This window comes from Lissotriton vulgaris, chromosome 12 (genome assembly GCF_964263255.1).
Source record: "Lissotriton vulgaris chromosome 12, aLisVul1.2, whole genome shotgun sequence".
NCBI classification, from domain to species: domain Eukaryota; kingdom Metazoa; phylum Chordata; class Amphibia; order Caudata; family Salamandridae; genus Lissotriton; species Lissotriton vulgaris.
Window position 1 is genome coordinate 532,470,765 of NC_141700.1, and position 17,682 is coordinate 532,488,446.

The window sequence follows — 17,682 nt, forward strand, 5'->3', positions numbered from 1 at the left end:
CCCCCAAGTCTATTTTGGAAAGCCCGACATGGTTTGGCTGTCGGAAACTGACATCATAATCCCAACTGAGAAAATACCATCCTTAAGGAATTATGAGGTCTTTCTGACTGGCCAACAGCCTCTATGAGCCTGTAGGAACCGTGCTGGATTCCCCGGCCAGTTTAAACTCCGACCACCGTCATCATACTTTGGCGGTCAGACTTTAAACCTACCTGTCACTTGGAAAGCCTCCGACCATCCGTCGGGGGCTTTTTGACCAACATTGTAATTAGGCACAGAGTTGATATTCTTTAACTTTTTTGATCAGTTGAAAATCGATGAACATTTGTACTTTCGACAATTTCAGTTTCAAAATCAGGATCAAGGCTAGCAGTGTAAGTATACCAAGCTGCAGTAACTTTTGATTAGTCTAAAATAGAAAGTTGGTGTGCAATGCTGGTTTTCAGAGCAGTAACAGGTTATTTGAGGACTGGCTAAATCATGTACTGATAGTTAGTTGCATTTCACTTAATTGTGTGCACTGCCCAAAAAAATATCAAATGACTTGTAACCTTTTGCCATCATTTCTGAGGCCATTAATACACTATGAAAGTCATGGCAATTGATTTCACTTGTGATGATGCTGCATTAAGAGTCATATCCAGCAACAATGCTCTGTCTAGGAGTCTAAATGAAGAATTGATGAAAGAACTGATGAAGTAAGAATAGGCAACAACTGAAAAGCATTATGTATAATAATCAACATAAGAGTGTCAAACATGTATGAAAAACAGAAAAGAGAAGCCAGAAATTTAGGCGGTCAGAAAGGTGAATGCCACCAACAGACAGTTCTCAATTAGTAAGGAAAATAGAGTGCACGTGCTCGGTGTGAACTAAAAGGACCCTCAGGCCCCAACTAAAAGTTGGTAGCCAGTTGTCTTCATTGGGCACCAGGTAGTTGAAAAGAAAATGAAATTGGTGACTAGATAAGTGATTTAAGAAGAGTGTGGGCTACTCATCAAACAATCCATTTTATTGAAAGGGTAGCTCTAACTCTGTTAAAACCAGTGAAAAGCAGTTGGACTGATAGTTGGTTGAGTTAGTTTGAACCAATGAGTCCTAACAGTAGTGTATGAAAAACAAACAAACTAGGTCAACATGTTTCTGCTTTAGAGCCCAAGGTCAGCTCAGCATTCATCAGGACCACAACATTCAATCTCACTCCCCGGTAGACACTTACTAAAGTATCCTGACCTGAGGTATAGTGAAAAAAGGAAGAACTAATACAACCTGATTTGGTAGAAGTTCTTATGGGAAAATGTTTTTTATCCAAAAAGTCTCATCTCATTGGGAGAGACTAGAAATCTGAAAAATAAACAGACAAACAAAGATGACTTTTACATAGTCATTGTGCGTATCCAAACATTAGTACACAATGTCAACACATCCCTACACGTGTATTCAATTTTATAAGAATTTCTTAGGTGCTATTATGGCGAAAAAGGTCCTCCGCCCAAGGTCATGCGAGGCTATCTCACAATTTGTGAATATTAAGCTCTTGAGTAACATGTAACAAGACTCTGTGTTTACATGTTGTTATTGGGATAAGTACTTAATTTAGGAAAAGTGCTCGTCTTATATAAGCCAACTGAAAAGCTGGAGTTGTCAAAAATATATATAAAAAGGTGCACCAATACAAATAAGTAGAGACAGGAGGCCAATAGTTCCTAAAAAGGAGGGACTCACTTGTAACAAAGTATGCGTAAACTTCATGGGCTGGCGGCAAGGGAAATATCTTCACGCTCAGAAACACTGTTTTAAAAAAATGGAGATTATAAGTATGTGTATGTTGCTCCAAAAAGCCGTAATACCGGCGCAGTTCGTGATATCGGGAAATCTTTAAACCCGCCCGGGAAGACTTACTTGCTTCTAGGCGACTCTCCGCTATTCAACCTGCTACGGCCACATCCGCCGCCCGACACAGTGTGTAAAGACCTCGGTGGCGTGTTTATTTAGAACAGGAAGGAGAAACAAACGTAAAGGGAGGGCGCGGTCAGCGTGGCCAGCGGTCACGTGATCACGCCGCCTCGACCTGCGTTTAAAGGGGCCGCATTATTTACATTATATTTTAACACGGGATCGATGTAATTCCCGGGATACATAGCGGTCACATAATCATGCCGCCTCTACCTGCGTTAAAAGGGGCCACATCATTTACATTTTATTTTAACTCGTGGTCGGTGTAATTACCGGGGTATATTGGCATAGCCGATTTTAACCTCTTGGTATGTTTTCTCTATGTATTATCGTGTATAAGCCAGTAAGGGAAAAACAACAACCAAACCATGGTAGGTGGTGTTTGATGAAGGACAAAATTCTACTCAGAACCACTGATAATGGAGTTATCAACCAAACCCCTTAGCTGTGTGCATGAATAAGGAGAGTGTGTATTAAGGAATTATTAGGACTTGGGTCCGCTTATTATCATGAAGGAACCTGAAATGGGTAGAACACTGCAAAGACTGGTTATGGGGAGTGGTTATCCTTACAACTTTGATTATATCACTTCTAAAATGAAAATTATCAAAGGAAGAGGCAGTGTCTCCAGTAATGAGGCAGTGTAATTATCTCCGCATGACCGACCCCCACAGGATATCGTCGTTGAGGCCATGAATGTGTGTCGAAAGGCGATATATCCACCTTTGCTCCTTTTCAAAAAGGGTGCATTCATTGCTGGAGTTTATTTGTTCAATTATCACCCATTTCACATCATTTGGACCATGGCCTTGTTCCAAGAAATGGGTGGTCAATTTGGTGGTATTCCTTGCACACCTTACATTACTACGGTGTTCTCCAATCCGCATTTTTATTCTCCTGGTGGTCATACCCACATACCTCAGGTTGCAGGGACAAGTAATCAAGTAGATAACGTTACTTGAGTTACAGTTAGTGTGTCCTCTTAATTGCCATTCTTTACCCTCCTCCAGATATAAGACTTTGGTAGTAGTAGTGAGATGACAGACACTACACCCTCCGCAGGGGAAATGCCCTATCACTGGTGGTAAACCCCAGGCATTTAGTATGGATCGTTCATGTGTGGTCTGTTCAGTTCTGGGATGGGTATGTACAAGGGCATCACGTAGGCTTCTCTCTCTTTTGTAGGAAAATAATGGTTTCTGCCAATTCCTACCGTTGCTTGTCAGAATTCTCCAATGCTTTCCAATGCAGCGACTGACAGCATTGGAAATGTTACTGTAAGTCGTCACACAAGTTAAAGGAGCTTCAGTTACTGTCTCTTTTTCATGATCTTCCAAGAGAGCCTCCCTGTTATTATTTTTCGCTCTCTTACGGCTTTTTTGTAGTGTTTTCTTCGGGTAGCCCCTCTGTGATAACTTCTCAGTAAGATCTTCCGCTTGGATGTTGAAATCTCCAAGACTACTGCAATTTCTACGTATTCGTGGATATTGGCCGAAAGGGAGGCCGTAAGGGGCGCGGGTGAAAACTGGAGAAATGGAGTAGGTTGTTGGTACTCGTAGGTTTGTAATATGTTTTGCTCACAAGGTGGTCACCTACTCTAGTTAGAGTCACATCAAGGAAGACGATGGAATCCTGGTTGTATTGATGTGTGAATCTGAGATGGGGGTCACAAGTATTCACCCACTCAAAGAAGGCTAGAAGACTGTCCTCGGATCCTTTCCAGATTAAAAGCACATCATCAATGTATCTCTGCCACAGGATAACATTGAGAGTGTAAGGGTTGTTAGCAGTCAGGATATGTGTCTTCTCAAAGTTGTAAACATACAACCCAGCTATGCTGGGGGCAAAAGTGCTGCCCATTGAAGTCCCAGTCTTTTGTAGATAAATAGTATCTTGGTACTGGAAAAAATTGCGTTTAAGGGCTATAGTAGCGCAATCAATGACAAAAGACTTGGAGGTGGTATATGGCCATTTAGTCTGTTCAAGTACATCCGCAAGGACTTTCAAAGTTGCATCCTGCGGGATGCATGTATATAAGCTTTCGATGTCTAAGGAAACTAAGTAACAAGGCTCATCTGGCAATTGTACAGTAAGCAGCATTGAAAGGAGACTTTTGGTGTCCTTGATATAGGTACTGGTGGATTGTACCAAGGGTTTAAAGAAAAAATCACAGTATTTGGAGAGTGGCTCCAACTGGGAACCAATCCCCGACACAATTGGTCTTCCCGGAGGTGGAACCCGATTTTTATGGGTTTTCGGAAGGGTGTAGAAATAGGGGATTATTTCTTCGGAGCTAGTCAAAAAGTCAGCCTCCTGCTTGCTGATATAGCCATCTCAACTGAAGAGCAACACAATAGTGAGTCTGAGAAAAGATTGCCTTCTGACACCAATATTCTAATTTCAGCTCAATGTATGGTGGAATTAGGGAGACCTTGTGTCCTGTTGTCAGTCTAGTATCTCTGTAGACGTGCTACTTGAGCTTGCACAGTGCATTGTATCTGGTGCAGTGTCTCAATAATGAGAGCCTGAGCTGTACAAATAGTAAATACATATCTGTATGACACACAACAACTTGAAAGAGACAACAATACACAACAGTGATGGTTGAACAGGATTTTGGTCTAGTAATATACTCTCATGGCCATCCTAACCTTGACTGCTGCTGGTGCTAAATCCGCAAGAGGCTTTAGACCTTTCTCAGCTATTGTGTCTAACTAGACAAAAAGCCTCTCCTGTGGTTAGGCACCAATGCATACCACACACCAAAAGAATATGAGACACATTTAGAGTCTAGTAGTCAATCCTCCAGCTCACTACATTAAAGTGGGGTATATTATCTTGGTTCTCCTGTCAAAGGATTGGCATGCAGTTTGTGAGATATCCATCTGCCTGCAGGGTATCATACTACTTACAGGGTTACTGTCAATGTGAGAGTTGGTCTGAAGGCAGGTGAGTTTATCAAGTGGCACCATGACCCTTTATCGCCTTCCTCCCCCCTGAAACCATTTTAACTCTTCAAAAAAGAAATAAACAAAGGATTTTATGAGCAGTGACATTTTTCACTGCATTTTGGGCACACTACTTTATTTTCCTGCTTGGCATTGCCATGCCTCACTAGGTTGTCCTAGGCTGAGAAATTATGTGATAGTCAACCCTCACTATCTAGGATGGGAAAACAACGCAATGCCGTGGCAGCTATGTAACGAAGAAGCTGCAAGGTCAATAGGTTTCACTGGTCGAGCAATAAAAATTGCCAATGGAAACCATGAATAAGGTGGCTGGTGAATCATCCATTTGTGGCTGTGCTATACTCTAAAACTCCCTTTATATCAAGACATGTGTTGGCAAACATTAAAGACACCATGTCTATGACCTGAAGGACTTTTTTTTTATAGTACAAGCATCACTTGGGTCGAGCAGTAGTAATGGAAACTAGTGGTGTTTTCAAAGATTTTAGTGATACTGGTGAAATTAAGTCTCGTTGGTGATCGGTTAATGTTGCTGAGGACAAGGATCAAGTACACTAGCTTCAAAACGTCAAGGAGAGGACCACGTTCAATGTGTCTTCTTTCTTCCAGAACAGAGAGTGTTACATAATACAGTGTTTGAATTTCCATGAGGACTGAGATTTGCAATCCCTGTAGCTTTCACCAGGTTTCATCTGCATGAGTAGATAATGTGGTGGTGAAATATGTAGAGCAAAAAGATTCTGTATGTTGCGCGCCTCTTGGCAGTTGGAAAGGCTAACAGATGATGTAAGCCTGCATTTTGTGTGTGTGTGTGTATGAACATGTAACTAGTAACCTACTCACAAGTGAATAAAACAATTTTTTTACAATGACCTGGGATAACTATTATTACACTGGTGAAGAGTAATTTCACATTTGACTCCAAATGGCCAACCAGGAGGAAAAGGATATTTACAAGGGAGATAGAGAATGGCCATCAGTGTGAAAAATGCCATTGTCCATATAAGAGAGAAACAGTCATCAAGGTAACCCTTTCAGAGCATTGATGTAGGTTTAGTGTAAAGGAATTTGAGATAAGAGAAGATAGTCACCTTGGTGGAGATCACGCTCTTGAAGATGTCAGATCATTTTTAGCCTGATCAGGGCAAAGGTGACAACTACCACAAGGAGACAGTAACTTTGTATAGCCCCTGGTGTCCCTGGGCCACTCAGCTGTGTTCATTTGTAGTACAAAGGGTTTTTGTGGTGGCTATCAGAAGCTTTAGGGGACCAAGTGGCAAAGATAAAGCTCCCTACATTAGGTAAGGGGATTTTACTGCTCAAAGTAAAATTTACAACTACCAAATCTCCCCATCAAGAGCACCCGTAAATCCTCCTTAAGATCATGGATACTTGCTCATAGCTCCTATCTCAGCAACTACCACTAAACCTTTGTGTGCTCTAGAAAATATACAAGATGGAATCACCCATGAGAATGGGCCATAAGCAACCAATACCTTTGTACCAGCATCAGCGGCTAAACACCCTCTTGTCTGTAGGTTGTGTTTTACCTTTCCTAAGTCATAGGTCAACCTAAAAGTGCTACAAGGATCTCAATTGCTGGAATGCTACCTGATGTGGTGGAGGTTCTTAATTTCTGCTGGAGGATTCCTGGCAGTAGAAAGCCATATGGTTGCAAATATTCTACCTCCTCAGCAGTCTGAGGGGATTACTTAGTGTCCTTTTGCATGATGTGTTTGTAAATATGACTCTGTTCCAATGTCTGTATTCCATCAGTGTGCTGAGTCTCCTTTATCCAGAAAGTCGGTCACAATCTTTCATTCCCAGCTTGAATGTCAGTGACTCCCTGTCTCAGTGTCCATGTCCATGGCTCCTGCTCGCACAGTTTTAGTCTCATTCTCTGAGTGTTTCTGTTGCACTATCCAAAGGCCCATGACCATTTCTTCCTGAATCCCCCATTACTTGTTACGCTGTTTGTGATGCCACATTCAAGTATCTAATCTCTGTCTCGAAGATTTCATGAACTCATGCATCAGCCTCTGTGATTCCGCACAGCACAACAAATATGCAACTATGTTTCCTGCACTCTTGACATACCAATTGCTCTCCTTTCCAGTATATGGTGGTTTATGTCTCTATGTTCAAGTTTCTGTTGGGATCAGGCACATTTTAAAATTAACATTCAATAAAGATGAAGTAGCGAAGTCATGTGAAGATTCTCAACTTTGTTTGAGTGTGTGTGACTTGACTTCTAATGAAGTCATACCTGCTAGGCCAGGTGTGACATAGGGTTTCATACCAAAGCATGTCCCTTAGGTGGGAAATCCTGCATAAGAAATTCCAGTGGTATCACTGGCAAAGGTTGCATAGTTAACAGCAAAGTAATAACAACACAGCTCTAAGTCTTCATTGATTTGAGATACTATCACAATGTGTGAAAACAGTTTTCCTCTTTTTTATGCAATCTCAATCAAAGGAAAGCCCCATGATGTGCATTTTGCTAAACAGCCTACACATCATGTAGCTCCAAAACAAAGTTAATATGTGCACAGGGTACTGCTGGGTTTTAATTTAATTATATTGCGAACTAGTCAAGTAAGTATTCAAACAACAAATTAGTTTATTTTGCAGGTGGTTTATCTTACTACTGGACACATTTTCTTAAGCTAAAAGCAACACACTTTACAGTGCTTAATTTGTGCTGGCAATTGTAGGAGGTGGACAAAAGCATTCATTTTGGACTTATTTTTGCTACTCAGACTATATGACCAAGAGTAAGAAACAGAAAGTAAGAAAAGGGAACAAGAAGAGAAAAATGAAAAGTAGTGACAAAGGGAGAACGATGGGATGAAAAAGAACCTGCAAGCGTGAGATAAAGAGACATGAAATGTTAAGTGGTTGAAGACAGAGGCATGAGGTGTAATAAGAAGAAACAGCCTTGGAATTTGGCAACCTAGATTACTGCAGTTTCAGCATGTGGCTCTTATGAAAAATGTTGTGCACTTACATAATTTTTTGTTTTTCACAAATTAAGCACCACCAGTATGCCTCAAGATATTATTCTTATTATCCATTCAAGTTCTGTGTTAGCTTTGTTGCCATTCATTAACCGCCGCAAACTTATCTGGGTTGCCCGGGGCTTCTTTTTCTAATCTAGGATGGTACTCAGCATCCTGTAGGAAAACTGAATAACATACCTTAGGTCTTTGCACTTTGTCATAAACTGTATTTCCTGTATTTTCTTTTGATGTAGAAGGATTGATCACTGGTGCAGGAGGAACTCCCACCTGCAATATAAATCCACTTTTAATCAAATACATATTTGGATAGTTTCACACAGGTAAACTCACACTTTTGTGTAAGTTTATAATAGTTTGCTATTCAAAAAGGTATGTTACTAGTAGCATCTTTACGGCTACAGAGTCTCAACACATAAAAAGATAGGACTGCCCTATATTTTTATGAGCGGAGATCCGCGGTAATTATTAAAATACCTTTGAGAACATCAAACTATCGTAAAATTACACAAACGTGTAGAACATTGCCATTTTGGTCCTGATTGTGATTGCTTGTGATAATACTACCCATGGAAATACTGGTAGAGCCATGTTAAGTTTTTCCATGGTGCACTATTGCCTCCTGTTGTAAAGTGGTTATTAGCAGGTGTAAGTAGGTACCTACCACTAATTATAAGGTCACAATCACAATAAAAGGTCCAGTCAATGTCTCAATTAACCATTCTCCTGCTCAACCCTTGGTACCTGGCAATGGACAGGCAGGCTTACCTTAGAAGACAGATGTGTGAAGCATTTAAACACACCAAAACATTAAATAAGTGAGACACAAGACACAATAAATGTCCAACACCAATGTAGTGTTTCTTGATGCAGAAAAGTGGTCCACAGCACCAGCTAAGGGTTCAGATGCAATGTTTTGCGTCTTGGCCCCTGGGACTACAGGTTCCACAATGCACCTGGTCAGCTTATGCAGCTTTTTACAAAAACTGCCCCAAACCTTTGGAACCTCTCCCTCAAGTTCCTCCTGTGGGTTCAAAGTGTTCCCACACTAAGATGATCCTTGTGTTGTGTGGGCAATACGCCGGACAACAGTAAATCTTCTGTTGGTAGTTTATTTATTAGAGAACCACAAACGATCCCTGCCAGACGCAGCTGGCCCAACTGTCACCAATCGCTTAAGATGACATCGCCACATAGAATCCTGAGTGCATCATAAGTGAGCGTCATCCAGCCTAGCAGGAAGAGCTCTAATACAGTATAACATATCTCCGCATCTTACATTTCGATAAAAGAATAGACGACACAAAAAAAAAACAGAAAAAAAAGAAAGAAAAGAGAGTTAGGTTAAATAGATGAACCAGAACAGAAACTGGTACAATGAGATAATATGAAAAACTCACAAAATACCTTTTCAGACAACAGCAACATAATCGCTCAAGTACGCTCGTGCAATTCTTTAAACACGAGATGGACCCATCAACCAATCTCCTCCTCTTCCATCACCACCATCCCCAACAAACTCAGTGACCGCACACCTGTTTAAATCACCATCAACTCCTTCCTTTGAAAATGTATCATCAGACATCAACCTCCAAGACGAAGACTCAGATAAATCAGTCAACTCCTCCAAACTCACATTTGACTTGACATTTTGCCTTTGATACAAAGCAACACGACTTAAACTCCAAGTTTGCCCTTTCATCAGTTTAACCCAATTTCCACCAACAGCTTTCACTTTAAACGGGCCTCTGAACTTATTCAGAAAATTAGTGTGAAGACCAGGCTTAACTTTTACCCAATCATGAACAACCTTTCCCCTTAGACAGAGCATTTTTCACCACATGAGAAATGGACTTTTCACGCATCCATGATGGAAGTAATTTTGTACCAGCTTCCCTTCCACATCATTTCAAATGGACTTCACCCCAAACTACTGTTTGATGTTGTCCTATAAGCCCACAACATCTCGCTAACAGAACCAACCACAGACAGACCAGAACTATGTGCCAATTGCATAGTACCTTTTACCATTCTATTTATGCGCTCCACCAATGGTGGCACTAGTGCCACCATTCGTGTTTTGTATGAGGTGTTCAAAAGAGAAGGATTTCCATCAGTTGTTCTGACTGATAATGGGACGCAATTGACCTCTTGTGAGATGAAAGAGTTTTGGGATTCTCTTGGGGTCAACCACTCTTGTTGTTCATTGTACAACCCTCAGGGAAATGGGTTGCTGGAGCGCATAAATAGAATGGTAAAAGGTACTATGCAATTGGAAACTTAAACAATAACAGCATATATATAGCCCGGTCACGTGGACGATGCTGAAGGATTGTAGTTCCTATAATATGGAAATAGTGGATTATCCTGATGAAACCCACGTAAATGACACCACACAAAATAATTAGGGGTTCATGTATAAAAGAAATCAGTAATTGAACAAGTTGTTTCCAAAATCGGGCAAGAGAAGTAAAATGGTACAAGGTAAACAAAAACGTTCCGCTCAGATAATTGCAGAGCGTGAAGTTAATGACAATCGTGAATTACACTATTGTCTGACGGATGTGTGGTGACACTGATATGCTATAATAGCACCTCAGAAATGCATGAGGCTACAAGGACGCCCCGGAAATACGTGAGGCGTGTTATAGGGTCCGTTGCCACTTGATACTGGCACTCCATAAGCTTATGTGAGCAGAACGGCTAAATATATGTTGTTATTGTTTACCTTATTGGCCTTGAAAAAGTCCATGTACTTATTCTTAGTACGGACGAAACACGTGTCGGCTGTCGTTTTATGATTTGGAAAAGCACCTTTAAGAATCAATAAAAGGAAAATATGATACAAAATATGAACTCTATCCATCTATTTGTCCTGCACACCATGAGATTTTGTTGACTTTGCTTGGATTTATTGTTGCTCAGACTTTATACTGCACTAGTCTTGTATATACTCTCATTGTAGGATTGTGCTCTCTTGACCATTTTTGCCTATATGTTTATTTGTCAATCCTTTGGCTTGATAAATTGTGTTCCTTCTTGGTAGTGGGGGATGCTGGTCCTTGTAGCACTCCGTCTTATGATATCAAGATAGATTCTATTGATTGTCCAGTACATTTTCTGACCTTACTAGTACTAGTGGATGTGCGGTCTTTTCCAATTTTTTGGAAACACCACTACCATTCTTTGTTTATAATATCTTCCTCCAAGTAGTCCTTTGAATGGCATTTGCATATGCTTCCAAAGTGTCATTCACATTCGCCACCATTTCTTCAGTTGGTAAATCCACCACCAAGCCACGTTTGTCAGGTAGACGTGACAAACAGTCCGCCACTTTGTTCCTCCACCCTGGCACATATTCGAGTTTGCAATCAAATTCCTGTAATCTCACAGCCAACCTGGCTAGTCTCCCGGAGTAATTTTCAATCCCTCCCGGACCCAGAACCTTTAATAAAGGTTTGTGGTCAGTTCGCAATATAAATGGACAGCCCCACAAAAATACTCTGAAATAGTTGGTTGCACAAGCTGCCGCCAATGCCTCCCTCTCTATCACCGCATAGTTCCGGTCAACCTCAGTTAACTATCGTGATGCAAAAGCAACCGTCTTCTCCTCTTTGCCATGTTTTTGCGCAAAAACTGCGCCAATTCCAACAGCACTCGCATCTACAGTAACAACACTCTCGATGCCACTCTTAAATGGAGTTAGTACATCCTTGTCGCCAAAATGTTGTGAGGGAAATACGCCGGACAACAGTAAATCTTCTGTTGGTAGTTTATTTATTAGAGAACCCCAAACGATCCCTGCCAGATGCAGCTGGCCCAACTGTCACCAATCGCTTAAGATGACATTGCCACATAGAACCCTGAGTGAATCATAAGTGAGCGTCATCCAGCCTAGCAGGAATAGCTCTAATACAGTATAACACCTTGGTATGTTGGGACTACAATTCCCACAATGCATATGGCCAAATCCTTAAATGTCTACTGGACGCACTTAAGGATGGGGACATCTTGGTAGAGATGATGCAGGTAGACTCGGTCAACCTGTAGCCTTCAGGAAGCCCACTCCTTAATCAATGTGAAGCCAGGCAAAGTCCATAAGGGCTGTAGTACCAAATTGTGCAGCAGGTGCAGGTCTTCAGAGTGCAGTCCTTTGGGTAAAGATCAGGGTTGCAGCAGGGCAGTCTTTCTTCTCCTTGTTGTTTCTATTAGCAGTTTGAGTTGGTTGCCAACTCTCTAATATTTGTTCAGTGTTCCTAGGCATCAGGGGGTTGCACCTCTGACCAAAGGGATGCAGGGTGCTACTTCCTTCAAAATGTGGCATATTCTTGGCCCAGAAAGCATTATTCTTCCAAGATCCAAGGTGGAGAAATTCTCTCCTGGAGGGTTAGATCTGTTTAAGGCAACCCACTGATGTGGCTAAGATTCTCTAACATGCCCCTTCACCAATCTAATTACAGGCGCTCCTGTGTGACTGGGGGTGCAGGATGTGGGAGTGAACTGGTGCTGTCCCAAAGAGGCATTCTCCCTTTGAAGACCAATCCGTCTACTCAACCTCCATCCTGCCTTTTGCCTCTGGAGCTGCACTTCTCCACCCACAGGCAATTCTTTGTCTCTCTAGAAGGCCACTACACACCCTATTAGGACAGTTTGTCTCAGCCTGGCAGAGGCTAGCCAATCAGGAGAGGGCATCTCGAAGACTGTATTTGAGCTCACAGAAAAGAAAGTTTTATAATTCTTTTCTGTAATAGTTATAACAAATCTTACAGTGGCAAGTTGCTGGATTTATCATAGCTATTTGCTTTAAGTCTTTGAATTACATTTTTAGCTTGCCCCAGTCAATATTTTTACTTAACTACAATTTTCCCATGTTAGCCTATGGAGCTAGATTTCTACAATGGGAAACAAAACTAAATTGGCAATTTTTCCCTCATCAGGGCCTATAAAATATATGTTATAATGTCCCTACTTATAGTTACAAGGCACTCTACCCCTGGGGCACCCAGGGGAGAACTTAGGGGTTACTTATATGTAAAAATAGGGTAGCCACATATTTCTGAAGTATCTCTAATTCCAAAGTTGAATTTGTATATAAATGTAATTTAAAGGCAGCCTGAAAAGCAATGTTGCCTTTAAAATGACAGCAAGCAACTCAGTGGTACACACTTAAGTGCATTAAGTCTACTGGGCCTCTAGGGGGCATAACTCGGCAGTGATGGAGGGAGCAGCACAGCTCTAGAGCTCTGTCTGGCCGACTGCCATCACGATCCATCCTGAGGTGAGGAGAAACTCTGCAGCGGCGAGACATTGTGGAATGACGGAGCAATGAGCAATCGTAGGAGCATGGTCAGGAGAAACAAGCGGCCTCCACAAAATGGTGGCCCATCAGCAAAGATGGGAGGAGCTCCCAGTGGGTGGGGCTGTCCCCGAAGAGGGGCCAGAATTAGAGTGTTGTGCAACCCACCACGACCTGAGGCTGTGGGCCTCGTTGAGACCAGAGGGCAGCGACGGGCGGCCGGCGATCACCAAACCTTGAGCTGAAGGTGAAGACTGGATTGTGGCTGAAGCGGCGACAGAAGGAAGTGCTATGGCCGAGCACTGAGTAAAGCAGACAATAGAAAGACGTGCAGAGGGTACCAGGCCTAGAGAAGAGAATCCCCTCTGGGTGCAGTGCGTTGCGGCTGCAGAGAGACCATGGAGCACTGAGGCCAACGGCACCAGGGACAGAAGGAGGCGACTGACCTGCTTATGATGGCAGACACTAAGCGTGAGGAATAGGACGGCAGAGCTGCCTCCAGGGACTGAGGCGCGGACCGGGCTGCCTGAGAGCTGACGGGGGCCCTGAGCACAGGCACTGGTAAGGAGTACCTGCACCCCTTCTCCCTAGAAGTGTGTACGGTGGAATCAGCCAGAGGCGGGGGCACTGATAAGGAGCATCTGCGCCCCTCCTCCCTCCAGAGTACAAAAGAAGAAGGAAGCCAGAAAAGGAGAGCGCTGGCAAGGAGCCCCCCTCCCTAGAGAGTGCAAGAGGTAGGCGGATGGAGGCAGGGGATACCAGAAGAGAATAAAGAAGTCAAGCCCTGACATATTGAGGAGCTGCAGGAGTGAGGCGCAGCCCCTGGGACCCCCTGAGGTGGCCTGTGGACATTGTAGTGACTGTAGGAGAGTAGGGTCTGCTTCCTATGGTTATCCCCACTTTTTGCTGTGATTCTCTGGTTTTTCGACTTTAGTGTGGCTGTGGACCTGCTAATCAGGCCCACAGCCCAGCTGTTCTCACTCTAAATTAATATCATGTACTTTAGGTACATACCAGATTGGTTACTGGATCACCCTTGTGAGCCCCTGTATAGGTTACTTTAGGTACCCAGGGCATAGGTGCACCCTAGGCCTACCAGGGGCTGCAGCATGTATTGTGCCACCCTGGTTTGCCTTACAAACTGACACCACAGGTCTGTTCACACAGCCTGGGTAAGGTGGTGTAATCACCCCTTACTTAGATATAGTATACCTATATCTATATACCTATATAGACACATATACACCTATAAGCCACTCCTAAGGCAGACCTCGACAATCCTGGAGGTAGAGTGCTTGGTTTTATGTGAGAGAGTGCCCTAGCATAAGCTGAGCCCCTCTGCAGCTTTCGGAACCATCTCCTCATAGCTTTTCTAGGATATAGCCATACCATATACTCTTAAGTGCATTATAATCCTCGCGGTTAATGCTAACTTTGGTTTGGCTTTATCAAAACATGTCGTGTAAGGTGTCAAACACTTTGGAATACAACCCCACCACCAGTCCTGGCAGCGGGGATAGCATTCCACCCTTCTAGAAGGAGAAGACATGTAGTTACTGGTAAACCCGGTTAAAGTTAAACAGAGCCTCAGCATCACAAAATGGATGCTGTTGCCACAGACACGAGTCTGCCCTCCTGCTGCTGGACGAAGCTCTGGCAGGGGAGGCCTGGACAATAGGTTTCCTGTCCAGGGAGGTGCTGCACCTCCTCAGACAGGCTTTCGTGTGTTGGGGCAGGGAGAGCTGCATTCAGTGAATGCTTTCCAGACACTGCCTGGGGCACACTAGGTGCTCTGTGCATTTCCCAGTTAAAACCGGTTGCTGGGGCACTCAGCCCCAGCTCTGGCGCGTAACTGGACAAAGGAATAGGGGTGTAACCACCCCCTTCTCAGGTCCACCCATAGGAGGGACCTTAAAGGTAGTCCAGCCCCTAAACTTGGTATAAGTATAGGATCCCAGTTCCTAGGACTTTAGATTACCCTGGACGAAACTCTGAAGCAGAAATCCTGGACCTTCGACATTCCATTTTGACTGGAAGATGGAAGACATCTCCCTTGTGGTCAAGGAGTGATCACCTTGTTCAAACAGGCACCAACAGCAGCTTTGCCAGTCTGCATTTTTGAGGCTCCCGCCAGATCCCGAAGAATCTGCGACACAGGACATGGACTTCCAGACATCTCTGATGCTGCTCTACGTTCACAGCAAAGCTGAGACCCATGGCGGACACGAGAGATGTGGGACCTGAACTCCTGGACATCCTGCATTTTGCTAACTGCATCGACTTCCGAGGTAACTTGTAGTTGTGCATTAGGGTACAAAAAGCCCCAGACCCAAGAACCATTTGCACCAAAGCTCAGGCCTCCACACTACACAAGTGTCCCGTGGGGCCCGCTCTTGCATTTCAGCTTGATGCGTCTTCCCAGTTCCTAGTCCGTTGACTAGTGAGCCTCCCAAAGACTCCATTTTGAATCTAACTTGCTTTCCTGGTTGCTGAGGCTTGCCCCAGCTTCCCTGCGAAGGAGAAGCTCCACAGATCTTGCTGGTCTGCAACAAAGCCAAACTCGACATCCTGCGTGGGTTGCGTTTGCCAAGGCTTGTTGGGTTCAATCTGGATACTGACACCGCAGTCAACTAGATCCTTCGTGGGACAGCTTGAATTCAGCTCCTGGTCATCTCTGATGCCTCCTGGACCCCGTGGCTGAAGAGACAAACTTCACCTTTTCACCTGGAAGCACCCGACATCGCCTGGTTCCTTCCTGGTTCCATCCTGGTCACTGGCAAGTGACCCAGACTCTGTCCCTTCTGCTTTCAGGTTCTTCAGATCTTCGATCCACCCTTTGATCCACCCGGACACTTTTCCTCTGGTCACCTGCAGCACTTCTTTGCAGCTCTCCATTGAAATCGACGACGAAACCCAAGATTAAAAGACGCCTATGCACCCCGCCTTCGGTGGGTGAGGTAACACAAGTACTCTGGTAGTCTTGAGGGTATTGGCCCTCCTAGTGTCTAAGTCTAAAAGGGTTTCATTGTAGTCCATCCGGAAGTATCCTTAAACTGTAAAACTGTTACTTGTTTGTTTCCTATAGAAAGTCAAAGGTAACCCGCGGCTGTGTTTAGACACTGCACGCGTCTCCCGTGAGCCTCCTGCTTCCTAACCTTTGGTTGTTTAGAGTAGCCCCAGCGATTCCACAGGCCCCAGGCCTGCTTTCTAATTCTCACGTGGTTCTTATACCACTATTTTAGTATATGGTTTGTGAGGCCCCTAGGGCAAAACGTATACTGTGCAACTTATCATATGCTAATTGAGATTCTTGTATTTTACTTTTACCTCTGACCTCATAAAAAGTGCAGAGGGGTTGTGTTTAGAATAAATACATAAACATTTGATATATACCTTGTGTGGTGTCGTTTCATTTGGTACTCAAGGGATTACAATTGGTAAAACAACTTGCTTAATAGTCTCTCTGAAGTCTTAGCCTGATGACTGCTGGTCTATGCTACCACTAGGATAGCTTTCTATAAGTTTGACTTTACAACCACCATCAATAAGGGTCGATTAGACTGGTGCAAGGTGCCCACTAGAACTAGTGGACATCATATGCCAGGCTAACTTCTCACAGTGACTCCAGTTAAGAAATTGTGGTTGAGGCCAAGGCAAAGCACAGTGTAAAACTGTGCAGGCAACAAAGGGCCCAGCCCTACATGAAGAGGGACACTTGACTGCTCACTAGCAACCTCTGGTCTCACCAACTAAAGAAGAAGGACAGACCCCTGCAGCGCAGAGGCCCAAAGAACAGTAGTTGAAGGGCAAAACAAGACGGCGATTTGCAAATTCGGAGCGGGAGTAGAGCTCTGCAACCAACACAGGCAGAGCGAGGAATACTGCCCACGCAAAACAAGCAGGAGTAAACCGAGGTTCCACTGGAGGGACACTGAACCCTGAGTAGAATCCCAGACCTTGCAATCGTACATGGGGAACGTGGCTCTCCACAGAAAGAAAGTGGTAATCTCACGAGGTGCAGAACCACAAGGCCCCCGGGCACTAAGAGACCCTCTGTGTGGACAAAGTAGAGCCCCCCCCTCCCCTGAGGGGCGAGCCAAAGAAGCATCGACCCTGAGAAAGGCAGCTACACAGGCCTGGCGTGGACTGCGTGTGGAGGATGGGGAAAGTTACAAAGAAGAAGGGAGCTGAAGGAACCCCACTGGAGGTTACAATGTAAGGAGGCGAGGCCCACCAATCCCAGACAGCCTGCCCAAAAGCCCCACCCCTGCAGGACCTTCTACAAATGATAACAAGCTCCAGTGAGTGCCTAGAAGCTAAAATAGACTCAGTAGGTGCAGACCTGGGCATTTTACGAGACAACCACAAACGCCTGGTAGAGCGAGTAATGATGAATGAGCTCAAGCTGTCATAAATGTCTCCTGATATCTCAGCCATGGAAAAG

General features: G+C 43.9%; 1 protein-coding gene across 7 annotated transcripts in view; it reads right to left on the reverse strand.

The window, feature by feature from the left end:
* Nucleotides 1-17,682, reverse strand: part of LOC147677679 (SLAM family member 9-like) — a 752,048-nt gene that overhangs the window by 42,411 nt on the left and 691,955 nt on the right. For 3 of the 7 annotated variants that reach the window (XM_086945322.1, XM_086945324.1, XM_086945325.1), the window contains one exon: nt 8,123-8,212. The exons of the other annotated variants lie outside the window; for them this stretch is intronic. In XM_086945322.1, the coding sequence (XP_086801448.1) occupies nt 8,123-8,212 (90 nt within the window). The remainder of the gene's footprint in view (nt 1-8,122; nt 8,213-17,682) is intronic. 7 annotated transcript variants of the gene reach the window in all.